This window comes from Triticum urartu, chromosome 7A (assembly GCF_056163025.1).
Source record: "Triticum urartu cultivar PI428250 chromosome 7A, HENAU_Tu73, whole genome shotgun sequence".
In the NCBI taxonomy this organism is placed as follows: Eukaryota; Viridiplantae; Streptophyta; class Magnoliopsida; order Poales; family Poaceae; genus Triticum; species Triticum urartu.
Window position 1 is genome coordinate 604414061 of NC_141879.1, and position 23772 is coordinate 604437832.

A 23772-nucleotide genomic window follows, 5' to 3' on the forward strand; every position below is an offset into this window, starting at 1 on the left:
AAGAGTGCCTTTCTCAATGGCAAGATTGAAGAAGAAGTGTATGTTGCACAACCGCCTGGCTTTGAAAATCCAAAACATCCTGACATGGTATACAAGCTCAACAAGGCACTGTATGGCCTCAAACAAGCCCCTAGGGCCTGGTATGACACACTCAAATACTTCCTGAAGAGCAAAGGCTTCATACCTGGTTCCCTAGATCCCACTCTTTTCACGAAGACATATGATGGTGAACTGTTTGTGTGCCAAATATATGTGGATGACATTATCTTCGGCTGCACCAATCAAAAGTACAGTGAAGAGTTTGGATATATGATGCAAGAGCAATATCAGATGTCCATGATGGGGGAGCTGAAGTTCTTCCTTGGTCTTCAAATACGACAACAACGCAATGGCATCTTCATATCTCAAGAGAAGTATCTCAAAGATTGCCTGAAGAAGTTCGGTATGCAGGACTGCAAAGGCTTCACAACACCAATGCCAGCCAAACATCATCTGGGTCCTGACGACAATGGTAAAGAGTTCGATCAAAAGGTATACCACTCCATGATTGGTTCTTTACTTTATCTATGTGCATCTAGGCCAGATATTGTGCTTAGTGTTTGCATGTGTGCTCGATTTCAAGCGGCACCAAAGGAATCGCATCACTTAGCTGTGAAGCGAATTCTTCGATATTTGGCTCACACCCCAACTCTAGGATTATGGTATCCAAAGGGCTCAGAGTTTGATTTGGTTGGATTTTCGGATGCTGATTATGCTGGTGACAAAGTTGATCGCAAGTCTACATCAGGCACATGTCACTTTCTGGGACGATCACTTGTATGTTGGTCTTCAAAGAAGCAGAACTGTGCATCTCTCTCCACTGCTGAATCTGAATACATTGCTGCTGGATCTTGCTGCGCTCAGCTTCTGTGGATGAAGCAAACACTCAAGGACTATGGCATTCATCTGAAGCAAGTGCCACTTTACTGCGACAACGAAAGCGCCATCAAGATTGCCAACAACCCAGTTCAGCACTCGAAGACAAAGCACATTGAAATTCGTCATCACTTTCTCAGAGATCATGTTGTGAAGGAAGACATTGATATCATACACATCAACACTGAAGAGCAATTGGCAGATATCTTCACCAAGCCCTTGGATGAGAAGAGGTTTTGCAAGTTACGGTGTGAGCTAAATATCCTAGAATCCTCAAATGTCCTGTGATCAGGCACACATCCTAACTCTTATGCATATTGATGACTTAGATGTGCAACACATGAAGTAAAGTGTATCTTCAATCAATGAAGACATACATTCTAAGTGTGAAGACATTAATGAAGAATTTGACTTCGGAGCGCCACGATAATTGTGTGCCGTGTCTGGGTCTAATACTTCCTATACGGTGGGTAATGCCACCACCAAACGTTCTATTTTGAAGTGTTTCACTCATGGCGTTACCTTGCAATGTCTTCATATTTGGTTTGGCTTCAATCTCAACATGTCTTCATGATTATCTTCACTTTGTTGATTATATAGATATATATATATACTAGTGTTCTGTCCTCTACAGCATTCACTTATAGCTATGTCTTCTTGTTGAATCTCTTGAACTAAGTGAATGTGATCAGACCCTAACCTCTCTATGCTCTTTATCTCAAAATTCTATCTCTCCAAGTCATATGCATTCTATTGAAACTGTCGAATGTCTTCTCTACGTCCTTGTCAGCAGAAGACACAGAGACAACATTTAAGTCCGTTTTCAATGCTCATTCATCCACATGAAATCCGGAGAAGTAGGAACGACCACCCGACAATCCAGGCGTGCGTGGGACGTGGAACTGCCCCCAAAATACCGCATGATGGCCACGTATTACTCAAATGCGAATCGCCAGGGGCACCTGTGTAATAGCACAGTGCCGCCTCTGTGCCTATAAATACACACTTACAGTGGTAACTATCTCTTCTTCTACCCTCGCACGAACCCTAGCGCCACCGCTAGCTCTCGACGACGCCGGCGACGAAGCGCTTCGCTGCCGCAACCTCTCCGACGCCGTCTTCACGCCAACCGCGGACATCGTCCTCTCCACCGTCGCCGTAGGTCTCCTCCGTCGCCAAGTTAGGGCACAGACGAGTGAACTGCTCGGCCTCATCTCTCGCTCCGTCTAGCAGTTCTCAGTGTGGTAAATAAAACTGCCTTTTTACAGCACCATTGATCCTATTGATCTGTCACTTTCTACCACAAGTAGTTTTTGTTCACACAAACTAGATCTCTCTCAAACTGCATCTCATAACATGCCTAGTATATTCACTTGTGCTTCACAAAGTAGTTAGATTCCTCACTTGTACTGATCTGTGGATTCGTACAAATCTGGAACCAACTTCTTATCTATAAGTGAATGTCTTCGCACGATGAGGTCAATGTCTTCTAAACTGATTTATCTTCAAAATCTTCTGAGAATGCATATGACCTCTTCCCCTTCCCTCGCACCTTAATGCTGTCACAGGTACATGTCCATGGGAGAATCCTTTGGTTCTCATAGTCTGCATTCATTTGCAGAGTTCTTACAGCATCACATAAATTCTCCTGAAGCCAGTTCCTGTTGGTCAAGCAAAAGAAAGCCTTTGAAGCCTTTGAACGTATTGAAGCCTTCCAAGTTAAGGTTTATGGCTTCAGAAACAGCAGCAAGGAAGGGGGGCAGACAGCGACGTGGAGGAACATCCAAAGATCTGCCTGATGAACTGGCAGAAATGTATAAAACATATCCTGAAGAGAATTATGGTCAGCGCAAGACCCGAATCCAATGGATTCGACGCTATTGGGCAGAACAATGGTTCAAGTACTGCTTCACAATCCAAGAGTATGCTGAGAAGAGTGCCATCAAAAGACCGTGGGGAGATATCTTATTCAAGAACCTTGTACCCAGGTCCAGAGATGAAGCTATTGCCCAAAGCTTCTATCCATGCATGGTTCGTGGGCCACAGCCTGATGATGCACATTCGTCGTCACTACTCTGGTGTCGTGACGACAATCTGTTCAAATGCAACTTCCAGTTTGCCCAACAATCAGCGAAGCAGAACAAGAAGAAGTTGGGGTTAGACTTCAACCCTGGTCCCTCTGCACCAAGGGCAGATGGCACACGCGACGCAGAACCCAATATCATCGGTCCGTATGCCAACCTTGAGGGCCTCATCACCCGCATCTTAGTCCAAGGGACTGCCGTGAATGACCCTCCAGCTGACTCTGAGTCTGATGAAGCTCCTGCTGTACCAAAGCCAAAGCAGTCGAAGAAGCCAAAAGCTTCAAAGCCGGCCCCTTCACCAAAAATCTCAAGGGCGAAGCCATTGGCAACTGCACCTCCTGAAGACAGTGTGCAGTCTGAAGACGTATCCCGCGTCTCCAAGCCCCAGAAGGCCAAGATGCCTCAGCCACACACCGGCAAAGAGCTCACCGCTGCTGCCATTCTGTGCAGCGAAGCCATTGATCTGTCAAGTGATGAAGATCTTGGAGATGACGCTCTCGAGCAGCTCATCAAGAGCAAAGAAGAAGCTGAAATCTTCAACATTTTGCCTCTCTTTGATGTCGCCATCATCCACAACTTCATCGACGAATGGTTTGCCACACCAAACATCAGCTTCGAAGATCTGCAGCTGCCCATTGGCCTCAGCGTCGCCTTCCAAGGCGCTATTGCTTCAGAGCTTGCAATTGCCCAGCGCATTGTTGAACTGAAGCAGAAAATTGATCATGAAAAGGCTCAGTTCAAGAAGCATATGGCCAAGCTCAGCGTGCAAGAAGTGAAGAGCTTCAAGATCATGTTGCATGAGCTAAAGAAAAACTTTCTAAAGAAGCATGCAGAAGCTCAGGGTTCACGTGAGCGGATGAAGACTCTGGCAGACAGATGTGTGCAGGCCTACAATGAGGCTGAGAAGCGCAAGGCACTTGGGCGTCCTGGCATCGACCCCAAGATGGCCGCAAAGAAAAAGAAGAAGACTGTTCCAGCTGAACAAGAGGCACCAAGGCAGGAAGCAGTTCCGCTTGTCTTCCCAACTGCAGCGACTGGCTCGAAGCCAAAGAGCCGGTTAACAGCTTCAGGGCTCAAGAAGACAAGAACTGCTGAGGCTGAAGCCAGGAAGAGGAAAAGCTCTGAAGCCTCTCCTACTGCCCCCAGCAAGAAAAAGAGAAAGACCAAGAAATCTCGGGCTGCTCCCACAGAGCCCTTGATAGTTGAACCTATTTCTATGGTTCACCCTGACGCAGAACGTCAACTGACGGTGCATGAGCCTGCTTCCACAGAAGCTCCTGTTCCTGAAGACATTCCAGCAGCTGATCCCATCGCTGCTGAAGACATTGGTCATCGTGACAATGTAGAAGATGATGCAGCCCTTCCTCAATTAGAACACAGCAAACTCATCAGCATTGGTCGTCCACTGACGCCAAATTCACAGGATGCTTCATGGGCGGATCGCCCTCAAGAGGAAGAAGAATATGAGGCCCAACCCACTCCAATCCCACAGGAGTCGTCTGCGTTCCGCAGGCTTCGCAAAGGTCCAAGGCCTCAAGTCTATGCTGAAGACATTTCGGCTGCATCAGCCGCAGAAGAAGCACCACAAGAGCCCACTCCTCTGCTCCACCAAGAAGCAGTTCTCTAGGAGAACGTGCTTGTGACCGACCCTCCAGCTAGTCAAGTGGAGGATGACAATCTTGAGGCTGCCACAACCAACAACGAAGCTAATGTGGAGCCCTCCCTAGCAAAAGCTTCAGAAGACAGCGAAGCTACTGATCCAGACACTTCTGTTCCTGAGTCTGCTGCAGGTCCTTAATTTGATTACCATGTTGAGCACAGGCCTCATGTCCAGAAGCCAGTCCCAAGGCTGCCGAGGTTCCCAGGTCCTGCATCAGCACCTGGCTCCTTTAACATCAATAGCTTCAAGGCAGATAATACGTTCTTCAACAGCTCCAAGAACCCCTATTCAAGGGAAAGGATTTCATCAGATAGGTTCTGGAGCTATCCTCAGCGCAGCTACTATTCATGCATCCTATACAACCAAGGTCGCATCTTCCCGCACAAGCGCCTTGATGTTGAAGCCATTGCTGGTCTGCCCTGTTTAGAGGAAGCGTTGGATTGCTTCAAGCAAGTGGGTCTGCTGCAGTTTGTAACTGATGAAGAGCACTGGAATGAAGAGCTTCTGCTGCAATTCTATGCCACCCTCCACATCAAAGGATACAACAGAGATCCGAAGACTTGGGCCCTGGAGTGGATGACCGGCAATGTCCATCACGAAGCCAATGCATTTGATATCATTGAGCTCACCGGCCTGCCCACTCCTGGCGAATTCTTCGAGGAAGGCTGTCCACTACACACTGAAGCTCTTGAGAGCATATTCCAGAGGCCTGAACCGAATATGAGTCAGATGCTCTCCATGATGAAGCCATTGCCCCACGATGCTCCTTATCCAACAGAGTTCTTCGTTGAAGACTTTGAGTACCTTCCCAAAACCATCTATCACATTATCCAGCAGACTCTCTGGCCTATCAAAGGGCACTCTCCAAATGCCAAGATCGAGGGTGCAATGAAGACTCTGATATTTTGTATCCTTCATGGCAAATGCTTCAACGCACAGGACTTCTTCATACGCCAACTAGCTGCATCAGGCTCAGATTTACTTGGTTTGAAGTTCTATGCTCCTTGGGTAATGAGACTGATCAAGCTTCACTCTGCGATCTCATATCAGCCCTCAGCCCGCAACCATCGGATCTTCTTGCCAGATGTCGATACCTCTGCTGAAGCTATATATCCTGAGCATGCCAAGCAACCTTTGAGTCTTCAGAATGCAGAACACCAGAGCTTCACTCAGAACGTTGAAGGTGTTGAAGCCATCTCCAGGGTGTATCCTTTGGCTGGCGCTACACGTGCACCACACCCTGCTTCAACTGAAGCCACTGACAGTGCAACTGCTTCAAGACCCAAGAAGCGCACTCATGTTCTCAACAACCGAGAGCTTCTTGTGGCCCTTCATCAAAAGCAGGATAGGCATCATGACTGGTTGAAGAGACAGATGAAAAGTCTCTTGGTGGATGTAAATCGCATCCGAAATCTTGCCACCAAGAACGCTTTCGTTGCCCATGAAACCTGTCACCGCACATGGAAAGGGCTAACGATGATGCTTTCTGAAGCTGATCTTCAAGAGGATGGCTTCACTTAGAGATTCAAGTTTGACTCCACACCTCCTCGAAGAGCTGTGCTGCTGGGGACTCCATCTCTTGAAGACTCTGAGTTTTCTTCCTCTGCTGCCACAGTCACTGCCAGAATCATTGAGGAGGAAGACGATGCTACCTCACCACCACCTGCTTCAGCACCTCCAAGCTCTTCTGCACCGCCAACCAACACCAACAACCCTGCTACTTCACCTACTCCTCATGGGAACGAGTAGAGACTCTATGTCTTCAAACCTTTTTGGTCATTACTGACAAAAGGGGGAGAAGCATATGAGATATTGATAGTCTTCAAGCGGGTTCATATGGGCGGGTGCCTTATATTTTGCTTCGTGCTTACAACTCTTGTTTTACATTTGGTTCTTATGAGTTGTAACACTTAAACCAGATGGTCGTCTGCTACTTATTTGCCACCCTGTTTTGCGAAGATAAATTCCGCATGTGCGACGATAAATTCTGCACTTATATCATTCTGCAGACGTCCATTTTCCATTATGCATGTCATTATCTTCATATAATTTCACATGCATAGTGGATTGTCATCATAAGCTGAAGTGGATCTCCACAAGTACAACCTGCCATGTGCATTTGCATTCCAAAAGCAAATTAACTTATATGCACATCTTCAGGGGGAGCCCTTGCAACTTATGAAGACAATTCCTTATCCTTTACAATTTCACAGACTATATTCCCCGTTGAAAACTTCAACTAGTTTGTCATCAATCACCAAAAAGGGGGAGATTGTAAGTGCATCTAGTGCCACCCCTAGTTGGTTTTGGAGTATTGACGACAAACCTAGTTGAGGGACTAATGTGTTTGTGAGAATTGCAGGATAACACAGGTAGAAGTCTCTCATTGATTCGGTTTTACTACCAGAGATGACCCCTAAAAATGTATGAAGACATTGAAGTCAAAGGTGGTATATGAAGATATTCACATTGAAGACTATGACAAAAGAAGACACGTTATGAAGCCTATGGAGCTCGAAGACTTAGATCTTTCGTAGTTCTTTTTCTTTTGTGTTGAGTCATAGGAACCACCGTACTGTTAAGTGGGGTCCAGGAGAACCAGTCAGAATGACTGAAGTGATGCCTAAACCAAAAACCTATGTCTTCGAGTGAAGACAATGAGAGCGAATCTTGTCCAGAGCCGGACAAGTCAGCTTTGCTTGTAGCCCAAGTAAAGTTGCCATGAGAGTTTGAAATATGACCGTTGAGACACGTGTCAGTTCCCTAGTGACCCAGGGTCATTTCGGACAAATCAGGTTGGGTTGCCAAGTGGCTATAAATAGCCCACCCCCTACAACCATAAGTGGTTGGCTGCTCAGATTTCAGTGCACGGCTTTTGTCGTTTGAGAGCAACCCACCTCGAAGCCTTTGAGAGAAAATTCCTAGCGAGGAGAAAGCCCTAACCACCCAGAGCCAGAGTAAATTGGGCATCACTTAAGTCTTCTTGTCTGAGTGATCTGAAGACTTATTACACTTGAGGACTGTGCATCCTCCAGACGGTTAGGTGTCGTGTTCTGAGCATCCAAGAGACATTGTGGATTGCCAGTGAACGAAGTCTGTGAAGGTTTGGGAGTCTACCTTGAAGACTTACCTGAGTGATTGGGCGAGGACTATGTGACCTTAGCTCAAGGAGAATACGGTGAGGACTTGGTGTCCTGAGCTGCGTGTTCAGGACTGGGTGTCCGGGACTGTGTGTCCTAAGGTTTAAATACCTAGCCGCTCCAACCAGACGTACAGTTGTCACAGCAACTGGAACTGGTCCAACACATCATTGTCTTCAACGAGTCACTGGTTTCATCTTCACTTCCTTTTACTTACTGTTACTCATTGTGAAGCCATTACACACCTGCTATATCCTTTGTCTTCACAACGTAACTGTATGATTTGTTTGGCTTCATAACTTCTTCCTACCTGATCCTTATTACACTGCAGCTACTTGTCATTGTGCTTTCACTTTATTGAATACTTGACCATGGCTTGTCTAGTGTAATCTAACTTCCGCTGCATAGTAATAGGCATATCTCTGCTGTTTGTCTTCATAACTTCCACATTTTGAAGACTTTCATAAAAATCGCCTATTCACCCCCCCTCTAGTCGATATAACGCACTTTCACCATCAAAATCTTGGCGACCTCTTCACCAATGGTCCTTATCTTCTCCTCGGAGAAATGTCGCAGGGGTTGGCGGACAGGCTTGGCGTCCTTGCAGACGTGGAGTTTGTGCTCGGCGTACTTCCACGGGATACCAAGCATGTCCTTTGGGGTCCATGCAAAAATATCCCGATTCTCACGGAGGAAGTCGACGAGCTCGCCTTCCTATTTGCTGTCGAGGTGGGTGCCTATAACAACGTACTTGCTGTAGCTGGGATCTTCTGGGTTCAGCTTCACTTTCTTGGTCTCCTTGGAGGGCTTGAACAAGGCTTCGTCAGCCGGCTCCTCGGCCGGGATTGCCACGGCTGGCATCTCGCTAGCTAGGGCAACGACCCGGTCGAGCTGGCGCCGCTCGTCGGCTATGACCAGTGACTCGGCCAGTTTGGCGCAGTCTCGAACGCACTCCAGGGACTTGCGGTAATCGCCTGTGATGGTGATGAGGCCCTTCGGACCCGGCAGCTTCATCTTCAGGTAAGCGTAGTGGGGGACCACCATGAACTTGGTGAGGGCAGGTCGGCCCAGCAGCGCGTGGTATGCACTGGACAGGTCCACCACCTCGAACCAGAGCGGCTCGCGTCAGAAGTGGTCGCTGGTGCCAAACAGGACGTCGATCTGGATCTGGCCGATCGGAGAGCAGGAAAGGCCAGGAATGATGCCGTGGAAGATCGTCCGGGTTGGCTCCAGGTCCTTGGCCTCGAGGCCGAGCTTGGTCATGGTGTCGCGGTAGAGGATGTTGATGCTGCTGCCGCTGTCGATGAGAACCCAAGAAAACTTGCACGTGCATCGAGGCGTGATGATGGTAGGGTTGAGGATGAGGGCGTAACCACCCGGGTTTGGCATGACAGCCGGGTGGTCCTCCCGAGTCCACGTGGTCGGGCGCTCCGACCAGTGCATGTATTTCAGCTTGGCCAGGATGACGGTGTTCACCTCCTGCCGGAGCAGGCGCTCGCTACGCTTGTCGTCACTGAGGCTGGTGAAGACAATGTAGGTCGCATTCTGGGTAGGGTAGACATCATCGCGCATCGCGCCGCCGGCCAAGGGCGGTGGAGGAGGCGGAGGCGGCTGCCCCACTCCCGGAGCCGGGGCCGGAGGAGGCGGGTTGTCGCCCCTCATGATGCGCTTGGTGATGGCGCACTGCCGAAGCATGTGCGTGGACGGCCTCGCGCCGCTATGATGCTTGCAGGGAGCATCGAGCATCTCCTCGAAACTCATGGTGGGCTGCCACGCCGTCTTGCCGGTCTACCAGCATTTGGCGGCTGGGTCAGCCACGGGTGCCTGCTCAGCGGCCGCGACAAGCCGGTTGTCATGGCGCTGGGCCGGCTGGTCGGCCTTGCTCTTATTGTTCTACTGGTTGTGCTGCTGTCGGCTACCTTCGCCGGCCGGCTTCGGAGGGGGAACCAGCTTTGCCTTGCAGGCTTCGTCCAGCGCCACCTAGATCTTCATGGCGGAGTCGGCATTGGCGTACTTGTCCGCCATCACCATGAGTGCGGCCATAGTGGTCGGCTCGGAGTGTAAGAGCTTGTATTTGAGGAGGGTGCCATCCTGGCACCCGTTGACGAAGTATTGGATTACTTGGACTTCATGGACGCCGTCGCAGCTGTTCCGGAGCTCGGTCCAGCATGTGAGGTATTCGCGGCCGGTTTCCTCCGGCCCTTGCACGCACATGGCGAGCTGGCTGGGACGGCCGGGTCACCGGTAGGTCCCGGTGAAGTTGCATATGAAGGCTTGCTCGAAATTGACCCAAGCGTTGATGCTGCCCACCGGCAGGCTGTTCAACCATGCGAGGGCCGAGCCCTGGAGCATGAGTAGTGCGTAATGTACGACGAGACGGTGGTTTCCACCGGCGATGCCGATGGCGGTGGTGTAGTTGGTGAGCCAGTCCTCCGGCTTGACAGTGCCGTTGTACTTGGGGTGTCGCAGGGGAGTGTGAACCCTTTAAGAAAGGGCCCGTCCCGAATGCGCGGGCCGAAGCACGTCGGCCCGTCAGCGCCGCTTTCCTCCAGCTCCAAGCACAGGGCAAGTTGGTCGAGGCGGTGGCGGGCATCAGCGTCGTCGATGGCGCGCGGGCCCAGCCGGCTGGCAACCGTGCCACGGGCGGCCGGGTCGACTGAAGCCGGACGTCGGCCGGGCTGCAGGAGAGGGTCACGCCAGTGTCGATCTTCCAGCGCCGGCTCGTCGCCCAAGCCGCCGGCAGCTGTCGGGGCGGGGTTGCACCGGGTCCGGGTTCGTCCGGAGTGCGCCTCGCCAGGTGGTGAAGACGTCGTGTTCTGCTGGTCATCGGGACCGTCGGCGCAGATGGAACCGGATCCCGCCGGCTTGGCGAGTTGGTTGAGGCGGTCCTGCTGCGTGTTGAACACGTCGAGGAGGTCGTTCACCCACTTGAGGCGATCCTTCAGCTCCTCGCCCGCGAGCTGATCCAGGCCGACTACGGCCGCCTGCGCAGCATGCATGTTCTTCACGAGAGTCTCATAGATGGGAGGGATGGCGCCGAAGGCGCGGGCGATCACGCCGCCTCGGGCTCGCACGTAGGTGACCTGGCTTGGCTCGACCGTGGCAGGTGTGAAGCCGTAGGCGGCGTTGCGCTCTAGCTGAGCGGAGTCCAGGCGACGCTGCATGGCAGCGAGCGTCTCGATCAAGTCCAGCAGGTGCTGGCGGTCTTCCTCGAGCCGAGTCCGGGCCTCGGTAATGTTGGAGGCGTCGACGTCGGTGGTGATGGGGACGCGAAGGCTCTGCATCGTGGCGCGCAGCGGGTTGGACGAGCCGGCCCGGTCTGCTGCGGCCCTGGCTTCGGCGGGCTACCTCGTCGCGCTGGACGAGGAAGAAGCGCCGGTGTCGGTGACGAAGACCTCCATGCAGAGGTCCATTCCACTGGTGGGAACGCTGCCACCGAGGGAGAGGGGGGAGTCAGAGAAGTCAAGTACCTCGCTGGGGTACTCGTCGGTCCCGGGCACATCGGAGATGCGCAGCGCGGTGAAGGAGGCGGCGATCGCGTCGATGATGTCATCCACCAGCGTGACGGGCTCATCTGAGTCGGAGAGGAGCCCCGTCTGGAGCATGCTTCCGGGCAGGACCTTGAGCTGCCCCACGGTGGGCGCCAACTGTCGTGGTGGCACACGACAGATGCCAAGGGATGGCTAAAGAGAGGAGGAGACTCGAGGGCACTGGTGGGCTCTAGAGGCGAGGTCGGCATGAGCGAGCGCGGGACGCAAGACATACCCAGGTTCGGGGCTCTCCGGAGAGATAACACCCCTAGTCCTACCGAGTGTGGTTTATGTGTAATAGTACAGAGCTGCTCCTAGAGCTGTATGGAGGAAGAAGGAGGGCAAGCCAAGTCTTAGGCTGCTCCTTCTCCTGGTGCGTGTGTGTGGCTAGTCTGGTGTGTGAGTGTGTCTCTTATCGCTATCTTTCTCGTCATGCCCATATGCATGAGGGCTCCTGGGGGATTTTATAGGCCAACCCCCAGGGGTACAATGGTAATGTTACAAGGCCGTAGGGCCGGGTTGTCATCATCCGGGAAGCCGGCGCTGGGACCCGCCGGGTGTTAGGGCTCGCCGGGTTCTCTGGGCGCGGGCCCCGCGTGCCTAGGGGCACTATTCGCATCTTGTCGATCGTTAAGGAGTGGCCGGGTTGAGCCTGCTGCAGTGGCGCTCCGTCAGGTCACCACTTGCTAGCATCAGTAGTGACGTCGGGTGCACTGTAGCCACGCCGGCCCTGGGCAGCGGGTAGGTGGGGCACTGTTGCCACGCCCCGGTTGACCAGAGGCATGAGAGGGGCATTGTTGCCTTGCTCATCCTTGAGTGAAGACTTGTCCCATCGTACGGCCGGGATGGGACGGGAGCTGACCCGTGGCCGAGTTGAGGAACACGCCAAAGGGGGGGCTAGCTTGTTGGGGAAGTCTTAGCATGCTGGGTTCATCCATCTTGTGCCAGCTGTTGGGGTCAGGTTGAGGGGTTCCACCGGGTTGAGGGGCTTGGGCCGGGTTGAGCAACCCAGCCAAGCGTGAGCCGGCTTGAGGGGCGTTGCTGGCCCCATTGTTTTTGAAAAGGATCCGGGTTATGTTGCCTACCTGGGGTTCATCCCCCCCGACACATCATCACCTCGTCCTTAGCCAATCTTCATTTAATCTGTAGCCCCTATTTCGAGTTGCAAATATGAGCAACAGAACCAGTATCAAATACCCAGGCGCTACTACGAGCATTAGTAAGGTACACATCAATAACATATATATCAAATATACCTTTCACTTTGCCATCCTTCTTATCCGCCCAATACTTGGGGCAGTTCTGCTTCCAGTGACCACTCCCTTTGCAGTAGAAGCACATAGTTGTAGGCTTAGGTCCAGACTTGGGCTTCTTCCTGGGAACAGCAACTTGCTTGCTATTCTTCTTGAAGTTTCCCTTCTTTCCTTTGCCCTTTTTCTTGAAACTAGTGGTCTTGTTAACCATCAACACTTGATGCTCCTTCTTGATTTCTACCTCTGCAGCCTTGAGCATTGCGTAGAGCTCGGGAATCATCTTGTTCATCCCTTGCATATTATAGTTCATCACGAAGCCTTTATAGCTTGGTGGCAGTGATTGAAGAACTCTATCAATGACACTATCATCTGGTAGATTAACTCCCAGCTGAGTCAAGTGATTATGATACCCGGACATTTTGAGTATATGTTCACTGACAGAACTGTTCTCCTCCATCTTGCAGCTATCGAACTTGTTGGAGACTTCATATCTCTCAACTCGGGCATTTGCTTCAAATATTAACATCAACTCCTAGAAGATCTCATATGCTCCATGACGTTCAAAACGTCTTTGAAGTCCCGATTCTAAGCCATAAAGCATGGCACACTGAACTATCGAGTAGTCACTACAACGGGAACACCCCTATAGCAACGCATTTTTTCGTATCAAAATGTCCATATATGCGTTGCCAGTGTCTTTACCAACAGTTTTGGATGTGTAGCCTTATCCAGTGTTGCTAGCGCGTAATGCAACGCTTATACCGCCGTTGGTAAAACAAACCGTTGCAAGACTGCAACAGATAAAACAGACTTCTACAACACTTCTATATGTTGGTACTTAATGTATAGGAATCGAAATCCCATATATATTGCTAGCAATTAAATTAATGCACCACGTAGAGGTGATAATTATGTTTTTCAAGTGAAGGAAAAACAAGAGAATATACTCACGAGAGTAAGAAATCATATATTAGATAAAATTGTTGGATTACAATAGTGGATATTACAGGAGGAAGATCATCCAAATGTGATGCATAATCTAACTAGCTCCCTGTTTTCTACTAGTGAAACTCAAACTAATAGGATCCATCAACACCCCGACAACTTAACTAAAATTTAACCGAGGAAAAACATCGAGCAAGAATGTCATCCCTACAACATAAACTAAACTCAAAGCATCCATCATCATCATCACCATGAACCAGAACATTGACATCATCATTGCAGTATACTTGCCATGCACTCATATACTTGTCCATTTATATCTTGAATCTACAAACAATAAAACAAAATGAACTGTTAACACAATGCATTGACATGATGCAAGTAGTAATAGAGGCAAGCTATTAGTCACGTACAAAGGTTGAATGCCATGTAATCTTTGATTATTTTTCTGCATTAGCAAGAGTATGGCAGTTTTTGCGACTCCATACCAAATTTTCAGGTTTCACAAGTGCCACATCAACATGCACTGCAGAAAATTCTTTTCTAATTTCAGCACCATCAAGTTTAAATTTAGGATCATAACTTACAGTTGTAGAAATAGCTACATCCTTTTTCAGGCTCTTTAAAAATACTGTAGTTCATACCTGTTAGAGAAAATCAAAGTTACCATTGGAAGAATCATCCTCATCACCCATGACAAAACAAAAAGAAAACAAGGGAACATACGAAATGAATTTGAGCACTCTTACAGATAGTTCACAACACTCAACCAACTCAGCAAACCACTTTGTGCAGTCTTACTACATACATTAGCACATTTTGTTGTTTTTTTGCTCCGGACAACAATATGATAGCACAGAAGAAGTAAAACAAATAAACAAGCTAATACTATAGTTTGCACACAAATTTGTATGTGATTATGAAAAGATACCTGCTTGTTTGCAGTAGAAGTTTTCCATGGCGTGTGCTGACATTTTCAAGCAAAGTTTCTTTGTTCTCAACATCAGTCTGATAGCAAGATGACCAGTAGATACATAATAACCATCGAAGCAATATATTTCGAAAATATTGTATATATATGGGGTAATGCAAATATACCTTATGTGCAGCAGATTTTATTTCCCCTTGTCGTGCAGTGAAATTATGATAAAAAGTTTCTTCGTTCTGGACAACATTCTGATAGCAACAAGTAAACACATAAACATGGGAGCACTATAGTTTGATCATAATTTTGTATATGAGACTATGAAGATACCTTGTGTGCAGCACATCATTTTTCTAGTTGTCGTGCACTGCCACCATTATGAACCATATTTTCTTTATTCCAGGATACAATGATACACAACAAGTTACGGCTATTGTATATGTAACTGCAAAAAGTGCAAGCGTAACAAATTAATCCTCAACAATAACAGGTTCCAAATAGTACTCAAGTAGATATACCTTATCTAGAATAGAATGGTTGTTTGATGCTTGCAAATCTGCACCATTTGAACTACTTGTCTTCTTCTATAAATTATTTCGTCGTTTTTAACAAGTCGGGGTCCATCAACCGAAGGAGCAAGCACACCCTGCTGATAGCATAATACAAATATTAATTGAGACCATTTTTGGAGGGAAATTTGAGAAATTTTATTGTGTACTTTGTCATGGTACAAACTTTTCTGTTTGAATTATGTCCATGATCTGAAGGTTCAAGCCCAGTTGTAGGCTTGCAGCCATTGGATCCGAAATTTCCTATGATAGAAATACAGAAAGGTTATCCTACAAAATAAATGAAGGTTACAGCTGATAAAAATTTACCTTATCTGGTTGTCTTTCCATTCTTCTCATCTTCTCTTCTAGTTCCATGATTTTAGCATCTTAATTTTCCTTTTCTAGACGTATTTTTTCCATTTCAACTCAAAAGGCTGGCATAGCTTCATTTGGTATATCCTCCACCGAAGTAAAATGTGTATTCTGGAATAGACGTGAAGTAGAAACATCAAATGGCTGGATAACACTAGTAAGATGTGAAATCGGATATGCAATTTTTTTCACTATAAACTGAACTCTCTTGCATATTAGTTTTGGAAGAACTTTCTTGTATGAATACTCTTGATGTATGACCTTATATTTGGATAAATAGCATATAGCTTTGGGTGGAGAAACTTAATTGGACCCTGTAACACTTGGCTCTCGACTAGGGTTAGAATCTTCTGAAATGTTGATGTTGTGCTTCCTAATAAGGTTGTAACCATCTATGTCCACTTGTTATGGTCAATGATGTGTGATGGGTTTTACTTTCTGCTGTCTTCTTTAGCGATCATTCAATTCATACTCAAAATGTTAAGTCCAGAGCACATCTTCTGTTTCCCTTACTAAGCAAATCTTGTTTATAATATGTAGGTGAAGCCTGAAGTTATCATCTGGACACCTCAAATAATTGTTTCCACAACTTGAGATTTCTACTGCAGTTGATGTTGCAATAGGAAAAGTATGTGGTTTGGCTCTGAAGTTATAATATATTATCAGTCTTGCCACAGTGAGTACTTTTTTCCATTTGATCAGCAGATCAGCAAGGTTTCTGTTTTTCTTAACCCGTGTCCAGTTTATACACTTCCCATTCAGACTGAGAGGACAAATAGGAATTTGGCGAAGCATAACAATGTCAAGTTTGAGGCCATAAAGCTTTCATTAACCCGACTTATTATGTTTATTTTCATTACGTGTTATTCTGTTGCAAATCAATGTACGTCATTCTTTTTTACTACTCTTTCTTACCAAGAAAGATGTAGTGTTCTGAACATCTATTTTTGGCATGCACTTCTGAACGTATGAATCAATTTCAGATTAAACTAGAATCGTGATCTCTATGTATATTTACTGGTGGGTGAAAAAACAGCTTAGAACCAATACGTAGGGCATGAATTGCAGCGATGAGATGGGATAAGGAGCAGGGCACTGACTAGATGAACTCGCAGGATTGTTGCCACCACGAACCAGCCGGATTTGGAGAATCTACCAGCCGGATTTCCCTGGGAAGAGAGATGTGAATTGATTTAGAGCACAGATCAGCAGAGTAGGGACGAACAGAGGATGAATTGTGGGAGAATAGATCGGCAACTAACCTTGCTCAGGTCGTGATGATGCCTCCGCCACCGCCGCCGGGCATGCGATGAATCTAGAGACGAGGAAGGAAACCGTGCTGATATGGGGGGAGGTTTCCGATTTTCTTTGCGCAGTTACCTCATCGCGATCTGTTTGACCGATGCTAGTCTCCGTCCTTGGATTCCTGTGACAGGTGGGGGCATGGTCATGAAGCGCGTATTATTTTTATTTTTTTGCCAGATTAATCGCTATTGGCGGGAGCGAACGGAGGGAAAGGGAAAACTGGAGCGAAACCAAAAAAGAAATACGAGGGAGTCTAACAATTTGGAGAGAAATAAATTATAAATTTTGTTATTATCATCTGGACCATGACAGGCAGTTGTGCATATATTTATGCTAAACAGAACGTGCTTCTTCTATGTTTGTACGAATTCAGTGCAATATGGTTGAAGTAAAAATAAATTCTATTGCTCAAACAATAGAACAAAGTTAATCCAGAACACAACAAATTTCTTAGCTTCCATTTTCCAACCTACATGTATAATTTTTATAAGATCACTAGTTGTCCTCCATCATATTCAATATCACCAGTTGTCATCCAAGATTACTAGTCAAAAGCAACATTTTCTAAAGTTTTGCGCACGCACACATATGAGGTGTAAGGGCATCTCCAACCGGACTCTGAACCGCCCGCATCCGTCCAGATCGAGCTTTCCGGACACATTTTACCATCCAGCGCGGTACTGGTCCGTGGAGCCAGTGTCCCCCCCCCCCCCCCTCATCCCCACATGCAACCGCATCGTCCAAATTAAGGTCGAGCCCCCCTCCCCCCTCCCCCCTCATTGCCGCATGACCATTACACCCGGATCGGGCTGGCGTCGCCGCAGTGTCACAACTAGCAAGACAAGCTCATCAAGGAGGAGGTGTCGTTGGTGATGGTGAAGGCGCACGACCTCCTCCTCCACTACCTCGGTGGTCATGGCGGTGACAAATCCTCGTCGTGGGCCATCGTGTTGGCCGAGGAGAGGCAGGAGTGGCGCAACGCGGCGCGCCGCTTTGTGTTCGCCAAGTCTGACGAGGAGCCGGCATGGATCCGTGAGGACCCCAACCTGGCCACGCAGCGCCACCGCCGCCTCGATGGGAATCTCGCCATGATCGACGAGGAGCGGTCGCTAAGCGACACCTCCCCGCAGCCGGCAGGGGCAAGGACGCCGTCAGGGCATCGTGGCCAGGTCACCGTTGGCTGGCTTTGGAGGCCCTCCACATGGCGCACGAGGAAGCGGAGCCACTGCTCCGCAAGTGCCAGGCGGTGGTCGGGCAGGGCTAGCACTGTCACGCCTCGATGCCCTTCCACCACTAGAAGGACTACTCGGATGACAACGATGACACGAACGGGAACAACAGTCCAGTCGTCCGACATGTGTATGAGGTCACCATCCGCTACAAGTCAGCCTAGTTTCTTTTATGTTTTTAGTTAAGCGGATGAAATATTGTCCGTTTTATGTAAATTATCTACCAACTTTAATGAATATCGTCGTATTTGCTGAAATTCGTCTGGTTCATTCTAACTTGTTTTTAAATGAATGCGAGCATGCTTGTATGGCCGGCTATCGCATCACTATCCGCGGACCAATTCAGACCAGTCCGCAGACAAATAGGGTGTTCATCTTGGGGGTCAGCGCCAACGTGAACCCTCAAAATGTCCGCAAATGTTCACACAGTTTTCCATCCAACATCGCACCTCATTGAGTAGCGGACCAGTCACCCAAAACAACCCAAAAACATCCCGTTCCGCGTCCCGCTCTCCGTGCCTGTTACATGGCATAGAGATGTGATTGGACGCAAGGGCCTAGGTTATCGACCTGTCGAAGACCACAACGGAGACGAGGTAGCGCCGTCTCTACTGTCTCAACAAGGAGACGCTGAAGTACGGCAATCAGTGGTCTATGAGCGAGACCACCACACTGCCCCCTCCGGTAAGTCCTGCCGCCCTTGTCTCCCCGCGCCCATGTCCGCGGTGGCCGCGGCTGCACTATGTGCAGCACAGCAGCAAACAAATAGAATTATCCGCGAGCACCAGACGACAGTCGGGATGCCCTGTTGCTACCATGCGCCCTTCCGCCGCTAGACACTGCCGACGGCGACGGAGGTGCTGTCGGCCAGCCCGCCCAGGCATACTAGGTCACCATCAAGTATAAGGTAGATTAGGTTTATTGAAGTTTTAATTTCACCGGGCGAAAAACAATCTTGTTTTATGCAAAAAAATATGTTTAAATAAAATCATCAGTTTGTTTAAATTTGCATCAATTTTTTATCTTAAATTCCATTCAGAATGTGATCAAACATTTGCGATATGCTTTGAATGGCCGGCTCCTATATGAGTGCCCGGATACCAGTCCGGACCGGTTCATGGACAGATGTGGTGTATGTTTTAGATGTCAGGGTAGGAGATGTCCTTACGCAACACACCAGAACAGAGACACGCACGGCACAAGGCAGTATTTTCGACGTGCTGAACAGTGTCTTTTCCGTGCTAACTGAAGAAACGCTACAGCTAACTGAAGAAAAGCTAAAGCTACATTATTCTGGTGCAAATAGATTAACACTAGCACTCTACTGTTGCTCCTCTCCAAGTTAGAGGTGCCCTCATGATATATTGGCAAGAAGACGACCAATACTAATGTATTGATCGAGTTCGTGGAACCAGCCAATTGAACACTTATATGATGTTTATGAGATAAGCAACAAACGGGATAAGCAACAACCGGGATGTAGGTACATATGAACATGTGTAAGAATGTGTAGGAAATAGAACGACCAACACAACCATATTTGGGATCAAGTATTGACACTTTAGGCCAGTCACACCTACAAATCTTCTTGTCCGAATTATAAGGTACATGGACATAAAAGAAGAAGAAAAAATAGCAAATAACAGTAATGAATTCGTCACTTCAACTATAGGCTCCACATTTTCATATCAGTGACTTTCTTTATCCATCAAACCTGCGTACAGGAGCAATAGAGTAGTAAGTTTCATGTCCAAAATGACATAAGTTGCAGCAGTGATACTAAGAATGTAAATAACAGAATCACATTGGAAGCTGACCTTTATTGAGGTACTGTGTCCTAGCTCAAAAGCATTACATTCCACATCAAATGGTCACAGACATCATCCTTGACGGTACTAAATTGTGAACGCAAACTTCACATGGACATCGGATCGTTCATTGTATCTGGTATATTTATATGCAAACTCTAGAAATTCATCTACGCCAGCTGAGTACTGTGTACTTTCTCTAGGAAATCGCAATAGAAATTTGGTGGATTCTAAATCCATTGCACAGTGCATAAAAACAACAAATATTACTGCATATAAGTTTCATGTAATTTCGTCCAAAGCATGGAGGTTCAGAGATCAGGTGACGCCGCGATGAGGTACCTTTCCGAGCTGAACAGGGGATGAGGATGTGGAGGACCGGAGGATCAGCGACTAAGGCGAGAGCTGAGCGGACTGGGAGCGGGCTGCTCCGGCAGTCCGGTCAGCAGGGCGCGCTCTTGCGCGGTGGTGCGCCGTGCGCGCCTGCGCGGACAGCAACCGGTCAGGCGCCAAGCGGGGTAGGCAGAGGCAGGTCGCGGGCGTCAGCCGTCAGGCTGGTCAGGGTCTCTGGCGGTCTGCCGGTGGCTCCGGGCGACCGGACAGGGACGGCAAGGCAGGCGGCTCAGCCGGCTCCAGGCGGCGGATCGAGTATTCGCGAGAGAAAACGTAGAAACTGGGTTGACCAAGCATGCGTGGCTGCGTTCGCTTTGCGACGACGAGCAAGGTAGGCTATTACTGGGCTTATTTTTTCTCTAAGCCCATCTCTTATTACCTATGCGTCTAAAACAAACCTATGTGGTAAACAGGCCGGGCTAAAATTCCGGGGTGGAGGGTGGCCCACTGTGCCTCGGTCACTGATCTGGATCGGAGAATAAAGTGAAGGGACTATGCGTGACTTGGTCAGCAAAGATTTTGGCGCCAGATTCCTTATGTGTACCAGCGTGTCTAGTTAATTTTAGTTTTTAATTATGTATATTTGTCGTCTTATAACAGATATAATTTACAACACCTACACGGCAACATATATGATTTGTTGCAATCTATGTACGACTTTATGGTCGCAAGCTGCAAGTGTACAACACATATGCTGCAACGCTTATATGCGTATCTCTTGTGAATTTTACAACTTATAGTCAAAATGTTGTAGAATATGTGTTGCTTTATAGAGGGTATCCTTGTAGTGAGTCATCAGATTTAGCTTGCCAGACATTCATAACGTTTGGTGTTGCTCCTGCAGCTGGCCTTGCACCCAACGGTGCTTCAAGGATGTAATTCTTCTATGCGGCAATGAGGATAATCCATAAGTTACGGACCCAGTCCGTGTAGTTGCAACCATCATCTTTCAACTTAGCTTTCTCTAGGAACGCATTAAAACTCAGGGGAACGGTAGCACAGGCCATTGATCTACAACAACATAGATATGCAAAAACTATCAGGACTAAGTTCATGATAAATTTAAGTTCAATTAATCATATTACTAAAGAACTCCCACTTAGATAGACATCCCTCGAGTCATCTAAATGATCACGTGATCCATATCAACTAAACCATGTCCGATCATCACATGAGATGGAGTAGTTTTCAATGGTGAACATCTCTAGCTATGTTAATCATATCTACTATATTCACATTCGACCTTTCGGTCTCAGTGTTCCGACGCCATGTCTGTACATGCTAGGCTCATCAAGTTTAACCCGAGTATTCCGCACGTGCAAAACTGGCTTGCACCCATTGTATGTGAATGTAGAGCTTATCACACCCGATCATCACGTGGTGTCTCGGCATGACGAACTGTCGCAACGGTGCATACTCAGGGAGAACACTTATACCTTAAAATTTAGTGAGGGGTCATATTATAATGCTACCACCATACTAAGAAAAATAAGATGCATAAAAGATAAACATCACATGCAATCAAAATATGTGACATGATATGACCATCATCATCTTGTGCCTTTGATCTCCATCTCCAAAGCACCGTCATGATCTCCACCGTCACCAGCTTGACACCTTTATCTCCATCGTAGCGTCATTGTCGTCTCGCCAACTATTGCTTCTACAACTATCGCTGCCGCATAGTGATATAAAGCAATTACATGGCAATTACATTTCATACAATAAAGCAACAACCATAAGGCTCTTACCAGTTGCCGATAACTTTTACAAAACATGATCATCTCATATAATAACGTATATCACATCAAGTCTTGACCATATCACATCACAACATGCCCTGCAAAAACAAGTTAGACGTCCTCTACTTTGTCGTTGCAAGTTTTACGTGGCTGCTATGGGCTTCTAGTAAGAACCGTTCTTATTTACGCATCAAAACCACAATGATTTTTCGTCAAGTGTGTTGTTTTAACCTTCAACAAGGACCGGCCGTAGTCAAATTCGATTCAACTAAAGTTGGAGAAACAGACACCCGCCAGCCACCTTTATGCAAAACAAGTAGCATGTCTGTCGGTGGAACCAGTCTCATGAACATGGTCATGTAAGGTTGGTCTAAGCCACTTCATCCAACAATACCGCCGAATCAAAATAAGACGTTGGTGGTAAGCAGTATGACTATGATCACCCGCAACTCTTTGTGTTCTACTCGTGCATATCATCTACGCATAGACCTGGCTCGGATGCCACTGTTGGGGAACGTAGCATGCAATTTCAAAAAAATCCTACGATCATGACCGAGAGCGTGTCCACATACCCTTCTAGACCTAAAGTGGAAGCGTTAGGTTAACGCAGTTGATGTAGTTGAACGTCTTCACGATTCAACCGATCTAGTACCGAACATACGGCACCTCCGAGTTCAGCACATGTTCAGCTCGATGACGTTCCTCGAACTCTTGATCCAGCAGAGGGTCGAGGGAGAGTTTCATCAGCACGACAGCATGGTGACAATGATGGTGATGTGATCCGCGCAGGGCTTTGCCTAAGCACTACGACGCTATGACCGTAGGAGTAAACTATGGAGGGGGGCACCGCACACGACTAAGAGAACAACTGTTGTGCTTTGGGGTGCCCCTACCCCCGTATATAAAGGAGGAGGGGAGGAGGCGACCGACCCTAGGGGTGTACCATGGGGGGAAATCGAATAGGACTCCAAGTCATATTCGCCCCCCCTTCCTTTCTTACGGAGGGGGAAAGGGGAAGGGAGAGGGAGGAGGAGAAGGAAAGGGGGTCGCGCCCCCTCCCCTAGTCCAATTCGGACTCCCCATGGGAGGGGGCACGGCCACCCCTTGTGGGCTGCCTCCTCTCTCCCCTATGGCCCATGTAGGCCCATTACTTCCCGGGGGGTTCCGGTAACCCCTCGTTGCTCCAAAAAATACATGAACCACTCCGAAACCATTCCGGTGTCCGAATACCATCTTCCAATATATCAATCTTTACCTCTCGACCATTTCGAGACTCCTCGTCATGTCTGTGATCTCAGCCGGGACTCCGAACAATCTTCGGTCACCAAAACACATAACTCATAATACAAATCATCATTGAACGTTAAGCGTGCGGACCTCATGGGTTCGAGAACTATGTAGACATGACCGAGACACATCTCCAGTCAATAACCAATAGCAGAACCTGGATGCTCATATTGGTTCCTACATATTCTACAAGATCTTTATCGGTCAAACCACAATGACAACATACGTAATTCCCTTTGTCATCGGTATGTTACTTGCCCGAGATTCGATCGTCTGTATCTTCATACCTAGTTCAATCTCGTTACCGGCAAGTCTCTTTACTCATTCCGTAATGCATCATCCTGTAACCAACTCATTAGTCAAATTGCTTGCAAAGCTTATGATGATGTGCATTACCAAGAGGGCCCAGAGATACCTCTCTGTTGCTTGGAGTAACAAATCCTAATCTCGATCTATGCCAACACAACAAACACCTTCGGAGACACCTGTAGAGCATATTTATAATCACCCAGTTACGTTGTGATGTTTGATAGCACACAAGGTGTTCCTCCGGTATTTGGGAGTTGCATAATCTCATAGCCAAAGGAATATGTATAAGTCATGAAGAAAGCAATAGCAATAAAACTTAACGAT

The 23772-nt window shown here is 47.9% G+C and overlaps 1 protein-coding gene and 2 long non-coding RNA genes across 3 annotated transcripts; all 3 read right to left on the bottom strand.

Annotated features, from left to right (window-relative positions):
* Positions 1 to 8513: 8513 nt before the first annotated feature.
* On the bottom strand, positions 8514 to 8843 carry LOC147960637 (uncharacterized). Its single transcript, XM_087533454.1, has one exon. It carries the CDS (start codon positions 8841 to 8843, stop codon positions 8514 to 8516), a length of 330 nt encoding a protein of 109 aa, XP_087389580.1.
* Positions 8844 to 15192: 6349 nt separating this feature from the next.
* Positions 15193 to 16766, bottom strand: LOC125525605 (uncharacterized). Its single transcript, XR_007291367.2, has 3 exons — positions 16638 to 16766; positions 16476 to 16544; positions 15193 to 15486 (listed from the first exon to the last, which is right to left on the bottom strand). It is a non-coding gene; the product is annotated as an uncharacterized LOC125525605 (long non-coding RNA).
* Positions 16767 to 19428: 2662 nt separating this feature from the next.
* LOC125524466 (uncharacterized) lies at positions 19429 to 20418 on the bottom strand. Its single transcript, XR_015612111.1, has 2 exons — positions 19727 to 20418; positions 19429 to 19623 (listed from the first exon to the last, which is right to left on the bottom strand). It is a non-coding gene; the product is annotated as an uncharacterized LOC125524466 (long non-coding RNA).
* Positions 20419 to 23772: the final 3354 nt, after the last annotated feature.